The sequence below is a fragment of the Cynocephalus volans genome, chromosome 6 (assembly GCF_027409185.1).
Source record: "Cynocephalus volans isolate mCynVol1 chromosome 6, mCynVol1.pri, whole genome shotgun sequence".
Taxonomy (NCBI): domain Eukaryota; kingdom Metazoa; phylum Chordata; class Mammalia; order Dermoptera; family Cynocephalidae; genus Cynocephalus; species Cynocephalus volans.
In genome coordinates this window covers 105,935,433-105,948,558 of record NC_084465.1, presented here as the reverse complement: position 1 = coordinate 105,948,558, position 13,126 = coordinate 105,935,433, and the positions used below count along the sequence as shown (strand labels likewise).

The window sequence follows — 13,126 nt, the reverse complement described above, 5'->3', positions numbered from 1 at the left end:
TGGTGTGTGTTCCCATCCTTGCTGTTACTGTAGGGTCCTGCTGGAGGGGTGGAATCAGCATTGGCTTCTCAGGGTCTGCACTGTACATGCCTTGTAGCAAGTTTGCAGCTCCAGGCTTACTAGAAAACAACTTTACATTTACGTAAATAATGTCATTTAGCCCTGTAAACAAGGTTCAAAGTGCCAAAAAATCATGTGAAAAGAGGGAACTCCCACAGATGCATGCCAAGAAAAAATACTGTGTTTCTTTTCCTAAAGCTCATGAAGTTTTAGGTCTCAACATGGTTTCAGTCCTCACTCCAACACAACTACACCTTATTGAGTATGTACTATGGGTCTGGCACTTTCCGTGAATTATTTCCTTTAATTCTCAAAACAACTCTGTGAGAGAGCTACTGCTGTTATCCTTCTACAGGTTTCTTTCTTTCTTTAAAAGATGACCATTAAGGGGATCTTAACCTTGACTTGGTGTTGTCAGCACCACCCTCTCCTGAGTGAGCCAACCAGTCATCCCTACATAGGGAGCTGAACTCGTGGCCTTGGTGTTATCAGCACCACACTCTCCCAAGTGAGCCACGGGCCGGCCCTCCCATTTTACAGATTTCTAAGCCAAGGTGCAGGACAGGCTGAGCTACCTCTCCTGTCCACTCTTTGGGTCTTTGGCCACTTCTGCCTCTGCACTGTTATCTTTCTTCCAAGGAAAATAAACTACAACCTCTGAGGTCAGTAGTAAGAGTAGTCGACAAATGCTGTTATTGTCACGGTTCCTATAAGCCCTCCGAAGAAGCGTAGACTCCCGGGGGTGGGCCATACTTCCAAGTGTCCCTGGAAGCATGACCCAACCCAGGGTAGTAGTTTCCTTACCCCCAGGGCGGCGCCCGCGCAGTCTCCGTGGGTGTGGGGGCGTGGCACAGGGGGCGGGACTGCAGGGGCGGTGTCAACACCCGCCCAGACTCCGTGTGTGTGGGGGGCGCCGTGGGCCCGGGGGGTGGGGCGGAGCTTCCGGAGAGGTGTTGGCGCCCGCGCAGACTCCGTGGGTGTGGGGGCGTGGCCTGGGGGCGCGGCGTGACTGCCGGGGCGGTGTCGGTGTCCGCGCAGACTCCGTGAATGAGGGGGCGGAACTGCGTGCGCGGGGGCGGGCCCGCGGCGGCGGCGCGCTGACGTGGAGGATCAGGGTTAACGGGTACGGCGAGCAGCGGGATTGGGGGGCCACGGGCCGGGCCGGGCCCTCGGCCCCAGGCGGCGGTGGCGGTATAAAGCCGGCGGCCGGGAGCATCTAATGTCGGAATGCGGACGCCGCGGCGGCGGCAGCAGCAGCGAGGACGCCGAGGACGAGGGTGGCCCCTCGTCCCTCAGCCCGGCCCCGGCCGAAGCGTCCTCGGCGGGCCGGCTCCGCCACGGGCTGCGCGGTGCCTCCCTCATGGCGTGCCGGCGGCCCGAGCTGCTCTGCGGGGCCGTGGCTCTCGGCTGCGCGCTGCTCCTCGCCTTCAAGTTCACCTGCAGGTGAGGCGGCCCGGACCCCGTCCCCGGCCGGACTCCCCGTCCGCCCGCCTGCCCGGACTCCCCGTCCGCCCGCCCGCCCGGCTACGCGTGGCTAGCTCGGAGCCTTCAGGGTCGGGTATCGTAGCGGCCTCCGCAGGGGAAGTCGGACCTGACCTTGCCTAGAGAGCGGGCTTTACCCTCTCCGAGCCTGCGGCCATGAACCCCGCTTTCCCCTCTTCCCAGCCAGCCCGTCGGCCATATGGTGAGGTTTCCGGGTGCTGCCCGGCCCCGCTTCAACCCGTTTTAGTACCGAGGACGGTGGGCCAGGGTTCTGAGTTGCTTCTCACTTGTTGGGGTATCTGGGGGTGCACCTGTCATTTCTACCTAGGTTGTAAGAACCTCATTTCTCAGCTGTTTCATTTCCCTTATGCTTTTCGGTGTCACGATTCACAACCGTTTGAGAGTCCCAGATCCCTTTGAGAATTCATGCACTGGTCGATCTAACGATTATTTATCACTGTGTGCCGAGCGCTCGTCCACAGTGGTGGGACACAGTAAAAAAGTAAACGTAATTTTAAAGGGTTTCAATAATTGCTGTGCAGGGAATAGAAGCGATGAAGGTGCGACGGAAAGACTTTCCTACGGAAGTGACATTTGAATCTCACGGGAGAATCTGGGGAGAGAATGGCCAAGGTAGAGGGAACAGCAGGTGCAAAGGTCTTGAGGCTGACAAGCTAGCTGTTTTCCTGGAACTGGGAAAAAGGCCTGCGTAGGCTGGAGCATAGTGAGTAGGAAAAAAAGCTAATGTGCCTCTTTTCAGGAGTGTACACAGATGCAAAATTTGTGTTATATTTCAGGTGTACTTCTGTCCTCCCAAATCCACGTATATCTTTTGGAACTACAATTTGTAAAGTCTGTGTTGCCACTGACATATCTCCTTGGTGTATTGGCCGAGAGAAGGATTTAAACTTGGAACGTTTTTTGGTTTATTGAGCACAGTGTATGGCCGGTATCGTCAAAGAGGTGTCAAAGAATTAGGGATTTTATTGGAAATAGAACAAAGCGTAATAATTGTCATTAAGCATTTGCCATGTGCCAGGTACTGTACTACCAGCAGAGTCTCAGTCTTGACACTATTGCTATTTTGGGCTAGATAATTCCTTGTTGTGGGGGCCTGTCCTGTGCACTGTAGGATGTTTAGCAATATCCCTGGCCTGTACTCACTAGATACCAGTAGCTACTCCCCAGATGTGACAACCAAGAATATCTCCAGACATTGCCAGATGTCCCCTGGGGGACAAAATTGCCTGCTTGAAAACTACTATTTACATGAGTGCATTTATCTAACACATAACTGAGAGCCTAGTATGGATCTCGTTTAAGTCTTTCAGTTCTCAGTAAAATGTGGATATACTGTTATCCTTCCCAATTTACAAGTAAAGGAGTTGAGGCTTGATCATGTTCCATTGGAAAAACTGTGTGTGTGTGTGTGTGTGTGTGTGTGTGTGTGTGTGTGTGTGTGTGTGTGTGTGTGTGTGTGTGTGTGTGTGTGTGTGTGTGTGTGTGTGTGTGTGTGTGTGTTGTTACAAAACCTACCCCAAATCACACCTGCCTATTTAAGTGGAGGAGCTGGAATTTGAATCCTTTATTGTCAGGAAGTAGACTCAACCTTGCTCTTTATTATTGTCTCTCACAAGGAAAACAGATAACATATTTTACAAAGTGGAATATTGCTAGGTGGCGTTTAGGTTCAAATTAGAAAGAGAGGTTTTCCCCCTCCAAGGTTGTGGGGTTTATTTACATCAGTTTGTTCATCTTTAGAATTAATGCTTAATGTTTGTTCTGAGACAGCAGGACTTAATAGTTATGAAAGTCCTTTGAGATTTCAGGAAGATGAAAGTGTAAATCCGGTTACTAGAGCTGGCAGAACAAGATCCTTACCTGCTTCTGCCAAGGAGAGAGAGCTGGTGAATGGCTGCTTATTCATCTCCTTTCTGTTCTATTGGCAAATTCGAAAGTCTTTTAATAGACTCAAATTAATATTTTTAGAGAATTCTTTGATTGAATGGTGTCATGATACAATTTATCACTGTAAAACTGTCTCTAACATTTCTATCCTGCTTTTCTTATTTTACTTTTAAGATCTTTGCTTAAATGAGGACATAGGCTTAAGGGAGAGTACGATTTTTTTAAATTTAATTTTTATTAGTAGCTCCATACCTTAAATAAATAAATGAATGCCCTCTTCAGTTTCTGCTGCTTAGCTGAATTCACACCAGACAGTATAAAAAAGGTTGACTTGGGGTTGAGGCACAATTAATAATTGTGCATTTCATCTCTACCTACCTGCACTTCTGTGCATTAAATCTCCATTACTTCAACCTGCTCGCTTTCCTTTTACCTTGATTTGGAGGGAAAAAAATGTGTGTATGTAGATATATATATATGTATGTGTAGATATTTATTTTGCTTTATTGTATTTTTGTGGCTTTTTTTTTGGCAGTTGGCCTGTATAGGTGTCCAAATCCTTGGAGTTGGTGTTATCAGCACCATACTCTAACCAAGTGAGCTAACTGGCCAGCCCTGCTTTATTGTATTTTATAATTTCAAATCTTTTTGAGATCCTCTTTGGAAGGAGTTATATGGTGTGAATTTCATATGAAAGTTGGTCTAGCAACAGGTCTTTCTTATTTGCAACCAACTCTTGAGTTTTTTGTACCCGAGACTTAGGACGTCAGAGCTATAGGAAATCGTTGATCTGGGTATAATTTCCCCAAAATGTAAAGACAGTTGAAGAGTTAAGTGGAAACTCTTGCATGTTTCTGATGGGGCAGAGGCAAGTGTTTCTCTTCCTTGGCTAATGTTTGTCTTTTGATTGGCCTTGTATCTTAGCTGGCTTGTTTACTTTAGGACTCCTCTGAACATACAGAGCAAAAATACTAACTTGATGATGAATTCTTTCTTTGGCAGTCAGAGACCTACATTTTCCCTCAGATTGCCTTATTTGATGCTTAACATGCTATTTGTTTTTTTTTTTTTTTTTTTTTTAAAAAGATGACCGGTAAGGGGATCTTAACCCTTGACTTGGTGTTGTCAGCACCACGCTCAGCCAGTGAGCGAACCGGCCATCCGTATATGGGATCCGAACCCGGGGCCTTGGTGTTATCAGCACCGCACTCTCCCGAGTGAGCCACGGGCCGGGCCGGCCCTTAACATGCTATTTGAATGGTAGGAAAATAACTCCTCTAACGAGATGAATTTTTTGCCTCAGGGCCTTCCTCCACCTCTTTGCTTGGCTAGCTTCTTGTTATTCAGGTCTCAGCTTTAATGATAACACCCTGACCACCACTCCATCAGAGGATCTGCTGTGCTCCTCAGTCATATCACTTTGTTAAATTCTCAACATAGCAGTGGTCATTTGTGTATTTTTTTTTTTTTTTGACCAGTAAGTAAGGGGATCGTAACCCCTGGCTCGGTGTTGTCTGCACCATGCTCAGCCAGTGAGCGCACTGGCCATCCCTATATAGGATCTGAACCCACGGCCTCAGCGCTACCAGCACCGGACTCTCCCGAGTGAGCCACAGGGCCGGCCCCATTTGTATATTTTTATTGTTTGTTTTTAACATGTTTGGTTGGTTGCCTATCTTCTTTGACTAGAAAGTTAGCTCCTTGACAACACAGTGTGCACGCTAGCTGCTGTAGCCTCAGCACCTATTCCTGAAGCACTGTGCCTTATGCACAGTAACAGTTGCTTAAACATGTTTTGAATAATTTTGTAAGCGATTGAGTTTTTCAGGTTATGAAGGTATTAAGTATAGACTGAAAGCTGTCTAATTACAGGGTTAAAATGTTAGTTGGAGTGAATAAATAGATTTGCTCCTTTTGTCTGCTTGGAATTTCATATAAGTGCAGTCATAGGGTATATATTCTTTAGTGCCTGGCTTTTCTCATTCAGCATAATTTTATTGAGACTCATCTAAGTTACAGTATATGTGAGTAGATTTTTTTTTATTGCAGAGTAACATCTAATTATAAGAATATACCCCAGTTTATACTTCTACCTGATGAGTCATGCCAGCTTTCTTATGCTTACTGTTTACATGGTTTATCTTTTCCCATCTGCCTAGCTCCATGAGCTCTTAATTCCTGCCCCAACTGGGCCGATTGCCGAGCTAGGGCTGGGTCTGGAGCTCACAGACCCCTCAAGCCCGTTCACAGACTGGGTCACCAGACCCTCCACAAGCCAGGCTCGGTCACCAGACCCTCCACACGCCAGGGTGGGTCACCAGACCCCTCACATGTCAGGCTAGGTCACCAGACACTTTACACAGGTCTATGAGCTAGGTAACCAGCCAAAAGGTCCTTGGAAGCCATAGGTTGGAGAGCATGATGGAGAGCAGATGCCTGATGCAGATGCCTGAGGCTGACGCCTGCCTGCCTTCTTCACTAAAACTTTCTCTCTCTATCTCTCTCTCTCCCTCTCTCTCCCCCTCCCCCCTCCACTCTCTCTCCCTGTCCCCCTTCTCCCCCTCGCCCTTTCCCTCCCTCCCCCTCGCCTTTTCCCTCCCTCCCCCTCGCCCTTTCCCTCCCTCCCCCTCGCCCTTTCCCTCCCTCCCCCTCGCCCTTTCCCTCCCTCCCCCTCGCCCTTTCCCTCCCTCCCCCTCACCCTTTTCCTCCCTCTCCCTCACCCTTTTCCTCCCTCTCTCCCTCTCCCTCCTTTTCCTTCCCTCTGTCCCTCTCAAGAACACAAGAATAGCAACAAAACTAAAAAGATACATTTGTGCACGGGCGCTTGCGCGCACGCGCACACACACACACACACACACACACACACACACACACACACACAATTTGCTTACAAAGGATGCTGAACCACACCCAACTGAACCCAAGGCGAGGGCCCTGACCAAACTATTCTATTTTCCCAACACCATCCTTATGCTTTTATCCTATTTTTTAATATTGAAAATGTATCTCTTTTAGGTAACATAATTGGATCTTGCTTTAGCCTGACTGGCTGTCAGTCTCTTCTTTATTGGGTTGTTTAGTCCTTTTATATTTAGTGTAGGGCTGGCCAGTTAGCTTGATTGGTTGAGAGTGCAGCCTTGTAACACCAATGGCAAGTTGGATCTCCATACCAGCCAGCCGCAAAAAAAAAAAAAAAAAAAAAAAAATATATATATATATATATATATATATGTATATATATGTATGTATGTATGTATGTAATTATTGATGTGTTTGGGTTTAAGTCTGCCTTTTTGCTGCTTGTTTTCCATTTGTACCTTTTGGTTTTTGTTCCTCTCTGGGTCTTTTTCTGCCTTTTGAATTAATCTAATGATTTTTAGGATTCCATTTTTGTATCCTCTGTTTCTTAGCTAAACTCAAGGTGATTACTAGATCCCTTTAACTTGATGAGATGCAGCCTCACCTTTTGTCTTAATGGGGAAAGTAGTGGCGTCTCTGTGACTTCTGACCACTTGTTTGATATTCTTTTCTTTCTCTTCCTGACGTCTCTTTTCTGGGAACCTCAAGTGTTCTGAAAACTTGTTTTCCAGTTAATTAGGCTGTTGCTTTGTTATTCACCTTTATTACCCTTTAGATTATGATATATATCTAGGGAAATGTATGTTATTATTTAATTGTTACTTTTACCTGAATGTCCTGGATAAATTATAGGCCATCTCCAGCTAACGAACTTAATGTTTTCTCAAAGGTGATTTGATTGTCCCATAGAAATCTTACTAGTAGTGGTGGCATGTATGCTCCCTCCCCACAACTCTGAGTTCACAGGCTGGTGGCTCTAAAGCCCTGGAGATCAGTGGCTGCTGTGGAGAGCCAGGCTGCAGAGAGATGAGGATGGAGTCTTGGGGTGTGGGAGGCAAGAATAGGGATTATTCAAAGACATCCTTCTCTGCTGTCCACCACCCTCTTCTTCCACACCTGGGGGGATGGAATATCAGAGAATTGTTTCCAACATATTATTCATGTCTTGCATTTGCTCAGCCAGATGTTGCCTTAGCACAGAATATTACTTTTCACTCCAGGACGGTGATTTTGGGACTCCATTTTCTTATTCAAAGGAGGACTTTTCCTTTAAGCTTCATTCTCTTTTCACACAACGCTGTTGTTAGAAGAAGATAAACTAAACAATCTCGTTTGTGTTTGATCTTTTTTAGTCGAGCAAAAGATGTGATAATACCAGCAAAGCCACCTGTCAGCTTTTTCTCCTTGAGGTCTCCGGTCCTTGACCTCTTCCAGGGGCAGCTGGACTATGCAGAACACGTTCGCCGTGATTCGGAGGTGGTCCTACTCTTCTTCTATGCCCCATGGTGTGGGCAGTCCATCGCTGCCAGGGCAGAGATTGAGCAAGCAGCAAGTCGGCTTTCAGACCAGGTAATGCTGACATTCAGCCTAAGGATCAAATGGCTGTCAGTCTTGGGTATAGGGCAGGATGTCCCCGTAGAGACAGGCACCTTACCCAGTTGGTAGATTTTGTAAGGGTGAACTCCAGGAGTACTTTGTAAATTGTAAAGCCTTCTGTAAAGACACAAAGGATTTCCGATTTAGGTGGTTATAGTCAGAGGCAAGAGTGGGAGCAGATTCTGGGTCTCCTGATGTGGACCAGGGCTCATCCCAGGTGCCATACTCTTTGGGTTCACTGCTGAAGGAGGAGAGGGTACTGAAAATAGGTAACTTATGCAGGCAGCTTGAGTTCCAGAAGTGCATTTGGAACTCTCAGTTGGTTTTTCTTAGAAACAATGTTATAAGTGGTGGCTGGGCTTCCTGCCCAGCTCAGCAAAGCTGTTTTTAACCATTGTATGCCTGAAAGTGGTACCAAGTACTGTTTAAATAGGATTCTGTATCCCATATAACATTGATTTTGGGCAGCGGTGGGATAGGGGATGGGGAGAGTGCATTTTGTGTTCCAGCTGTGGACCCGTGGAATTGATTTATTCTCTGTTATTTCCTTCACCCCACCATCCAACCCCCCTTAAAAATCACTAACAGTAACCAAGCTGGCAGAGACTTCTGGGAGGTAGCAGGAACTCTTAACATAGCATTGGGAGGCAAGCAGTATATGAGCATAAAAAAAGTCACCACTTCGTCAGTCATTTCCTGAGTTTTCTGACTTTAGAGAAGAAAGATCATGTCTCTCATGTGGGGAAAAGGAAGATTTATTGTATTTTAGGTTAAGTGTAAATTCGTTGTTTGCTTACTGTCAGCTTAGGCAGTACATCCTCCTGAGTGGTGACATTGGAATAATAATAGTATCCCAGGGTGCCAGGCCCAGTTCTGATCCTCACAGCAACTCTGCAAGCTGTAACTTAGCCCTGTTTCTCTGAAGCAGGACCTCAGGCTTAGAGAGGTGAAGCAGTTGGTTAAAGATCACATAGTGATAAGCGGTGGAGGTTCTAGTGCCATCTGCAGTTACCGACACTGCGTTTTTCAAAAAATTTTTTCAGCTCTTTCCAAATTGAAGTTTATTGTTCCACGCACTCAGTAGGGAAACGGAGTGGGTTTATTTTTGGAAAATTGCAAAACTCTTTTGAGCTGTATTGCCTTGTAGAATTAGCGAACATGGTAGATTGTGCCCTATTTTCTTTTTTTTGGGTGGCTGTCCGGTATGGGAATCAGACCCTGGACCTTGCTGTTACCAGCACCACACTCTAACCACCTGAGCTAACCGGCCAGCCCCTATTGTGCTCTATTTTTGAGTAAGATATGAGATGTCAACTTTATGTAAAGATGTTGTTCCTTTTTTTCCCCTTCATAAGTAGACTCTAAAAGGAGCTCTATAGAGTTGCCACTAAATTTTGAGCAATGTTACTATTGCTCTAGTAGGTATAAAGCATTTGAAGGTGGCTTTTCATTTATAGTCTGTCTTCATATTTTTTCAATAATTTATCATGTAAATTTTATTTTATTTTATTTTTTCTTTAAAAGATGACTGGTAAGGGGATCTTAACCCTTGGTTTGGTGTTGTCAGCACCACGCTCTCCCAAGTGAGCCACAGGCCGGCCCTATATAGGATCTGAACCTGTGGCCTTGGTGTTATCAGCACCACACTCTCCCAAGTGAGCCACGGGCAGGCCCTATCATGTAAATTTTCAAACATACAGCAAAGGCAGAAGAATTTTATATATACCCACCACCTCAATTCTACTGTTAACATTTTATTGTGCTTATTTGATCACATGTTTATTCATCTAACCACCCTTCTAATCTAGGGTTCTCAACTGGAGGCAGTTTTGCCACCCCTCCTCACTCCCCTCCCCCTCCCCCCTGGACATTTGGTTATCACTACTTAAGACAGGGGAGCTACTGGTATCTAGTTGGTAGAGGCAGGAAAGCTGTTAAACATCCTACACCATCCTACATCCAGGTCATAGGACAGCCCCTCATAACAAAAACTAACATAACATAACCAAAAACCCCCGCAACCATTTGGGCCAAAATGGCAGTGGCACACAAGTTGAGAAACTGCTTCAGTCCATCTGTTAATCTGTCTTATTTTACATTTCAAAGTAAATTGCAGACATAGGGACACTTCTCCCTAAATACTTTAGCATGCACCTATAAATATATATTTAACCCATATTTTTATTATTCAGCACTACTTTTTAGAGCATAGCTTTAATAATTGGTTATCTTTATTAGTTTTTAAAATAGTCATTAAAAACGGTCCTTTGACATTTGCAGTAACATTTTCATTTTCAGATGTTCAGTTTGACTTTCAAAAGACATATTCTTCTAAATTTTAGTGTAATCATGCTTAGAAAAAGCTCAATTACACTCATTCAGTTTAGAATTCAAGGCAAATAATTTTTCTCTTTGGCCAGACTCCAAATCCTAGTTGGATACTATAGATAAGAGAGCCTATTTTTTTTTTTTTTTTTTTTTGGTAAATGATGACTTTGAAAGCTTGAAACAATTTTTTCATACTTTTTGTTTCAGGGAGAGAGAAATAGTTCCATTTATGTAATTTTGTCTTTTAAATCTAAGTAACTTTTCAGTTGTTATTCATAGTCATTTGAAAACCTTTTTTGGCTCTGCAGGTGTTGTTTGTGGCAATTAACTGTTGGTGGAACCAGGGGAAATGCAGAAAACAGAAACACTTCTTTTATTTTCCTGTGATATATCTGTATCATCGAAGGTAAGAACTTTTAAGTAGTGTTTCTAATTCCAGTTAAGTTTGTCAATTTATAAATGAATTTTGCTTTTTTTCTATATAAACGTATGTATTAGATATTTACTGTAGAAAATTTAGAAAATACAGATAAGCAAAAGTAAAAAGAGATCTCAATAGTTTTATCAGCCATATATAATCACTCTGGGTTTTGATTTATATCCTCCTGGGAATATATATGTTCACCCCTTTTTTTAAAGTTAAAAACAGGTTCAGGCAGTAATACTACAAGGGTACTTCAAAAAGTTCATGGAAAGATTGTGTTTCCATGAACTTTTTGAAGTATGTTTGTATTAAACTGCTTTTTCTCAGTTTTGTGAACATTTTTTCATGTCATTACATATTCTCTAGCATTGTTTTTAAAAGTACCCATTTACTCCATTGTATGATTGTACATTGCAGATATTCTTAAAGTGTTTTACAGTATAAAAATACACAAAATTCCTTATCCGTTACCTGACTGCATAGCATAATCAAGTGGGAATCTTACCATCTTTTTATTTGGAAGAAAACTACTACACATCCACAATCCCATATCCACAATTCCAAAATCACAAAGAGGATGGATACACCAGAAGAGTTTCATAAATTTTGTCCCCAGATGCATTCATCTGGCCGTAAGTGACAAGAGACTTCCTATGGTCTTTATCCCACTTAAAGTGCCTCTTTATTCATTTTGCTGCAGAAATGTTGGTGTTCAGTTTTGGAGTACTGCCCAGGCTCTGCTGTAGTTATTAAGTAATGTCTAAAAATCTGACATGCAGGGGGGTTTTGGAGACAGGAGATAGGTTTTTAGACTTTGTTTGGTGTGATTGGCTTGAAGTTTGTTGAAGGTAAAGCGGATAAAGGAGATTTGATTAGTAAGAGCTTTACTTTTTCCCTTTCTCTGAACTTCCTGGGCCTTGGTAGTGGGGATATATAGCAAACATCAACAAACTATCACTTGTGGATTCTCTGTCACATTCTACCCTACTTCCATGTCTCTAACATAACTCATTGTGTGGCACATAGTATTATCTCTCAGGAGCTATTAGATAGTATTTGGGTAAAAACACACTTTCCTACCCCATCTCTACCCCCCAGTTTTCCTCTGGATATTAAATGTTTTTAATTTTCAGTATGTGCTGTAATAAGCCAGTTTTTGCTTGAGGACCATTAAAACCATTTTCAGATTTGCCCCCTGCTTTTTGGCTAGTAATTTGGAGGTTCGACCTCTATTTTGAAGGTATTAAAGTGCAGGTTTTTTAGGATATGAGAATACTTTCTCAGAGTAACTTTCTCAATGTTACTTCCTTTTATAAAGAAGTGTAAGGTATTGTACTTGGAGGTTCTAAAACTCTGCTCTGTAACGGGATGATGAGCTTGCCCTATTGATGTCCCTGCATTTCTTTTTGGCTTTGGAAAACGGCAAAGATGCCTAGCGGGGGTTATCATCCTTGCAGGCTGCTCAGAGATGGGCTTAACTTGATGTGACATTAAAATCAGAAGCGTTCTCTTGAATTGAGTACAAATGTCATTTTGGGATATATGGGTATATAGTATTACCATAACTACTTGTTTTCTTAGCTTTCGTAGAAAGATTGAAAGGACATGAGAGGAACTTAGACATATCTAGTCCAACCCATTTGTTATACAGATTAGAAATTTGAGGTTGGTACTCACCTCGAGATGCTGCCTCTCACCTTTGCCTTGTTAGCTTTGACAGCTCACTATGACTCTCTTACCATCATGCCAGGAAAACTCAGCAAAGTCTGTTTGCTTGAGTAGATGAGGTTCCCAGAATCGTTATCTCCTTTTTGCTGAGCAAAATAAGTTATTAGATACTTTTTTTGCTTTCTTCCCTCAAATTAAAAATTGCTGGTGGTTGATTGGGTTAGTGGTGGTGGTGGTGGCAATTTTCAAACTGAACTAATTTGTAGTAAATCTTGAATTGATAGAATTTTTAACCCCATCTCCCAGCTGTGCATGTAGTATGCTGTTTTTCCTTGCTTCATGCTAATATTCCTTTGGCATCATATTCTGCAGTGCACACTGAAGAATTGTGTTTATCTCATCATATTATATGTGTATATGGGTGTGAATTTCTGTAACAGTGTATTATAGTATTATGATCACAGCATTTATGTAATTCTTTCTTTACTCTGTTTATTATTGCTATTAACAGTAAGCTTAATGTCAATTTCTGTTTAGAGAGCAGAATGATTATGCAGTTGCTGAATTTCACTGTACTCCCCCACCCCTGCCACCTACCATCCAGTTACATCTGAGCAGTGTCTGGTATTGTGTGAGATTGAAAATAACCATGTGAGAATACCGATTAGCTTAGGAGGATAATTGAGTGGTGGTGATATTAGTATTGAATTAAATTCCTGTGCATCCCCAAGCACAACTGGAAGGGAAAGGAAGGAAGATAATTTATATAGGACCCTGACTTCATACCTTCATGTAACTTTT

At 43.4% G+C, this 13,126-nt stretch overlaps 1 protein-coding gene across 2 annotated transcripts in view; it reads left to right on the top strand.

Moving 5' to 3' along the window:
- Nucleotides 1–1,179: 1,179 nt before the first annotated feature.
- The window catches only part of TXNDC11 (thioredoxin domain containing 11), a 59,202-nt gene continuing 47,255 nt past the window's right edge, over nucleotides 1,180–13,126 (top strand). The window contains exons 1-3 of one of the 2 annotated variants that reach the window (XM_063100389.1): nucleotides 1,180–1,503; nucleotides 7,662–7,878; nucleotides 10,542–10,639. In XM_063100389.1, coding sequence (XP_062956459.1) covers nucleotides 1,280–1,503; nucleotides 7,662–7,878; nucleotides 10,542–10,639 — 539 coding nt within the window. In that variant the 5' untranslated portion in view covers nucleotides 1,180–1,279. Of the gene's footprint in view, nucleotides 1,504–7,661; nucleotides 7,879–10,541; nucleotides 10,640–13,126 lie in introns of those variants that run through there. The other variant, XM_063100390.1, reaches the window with a different exon arrangement.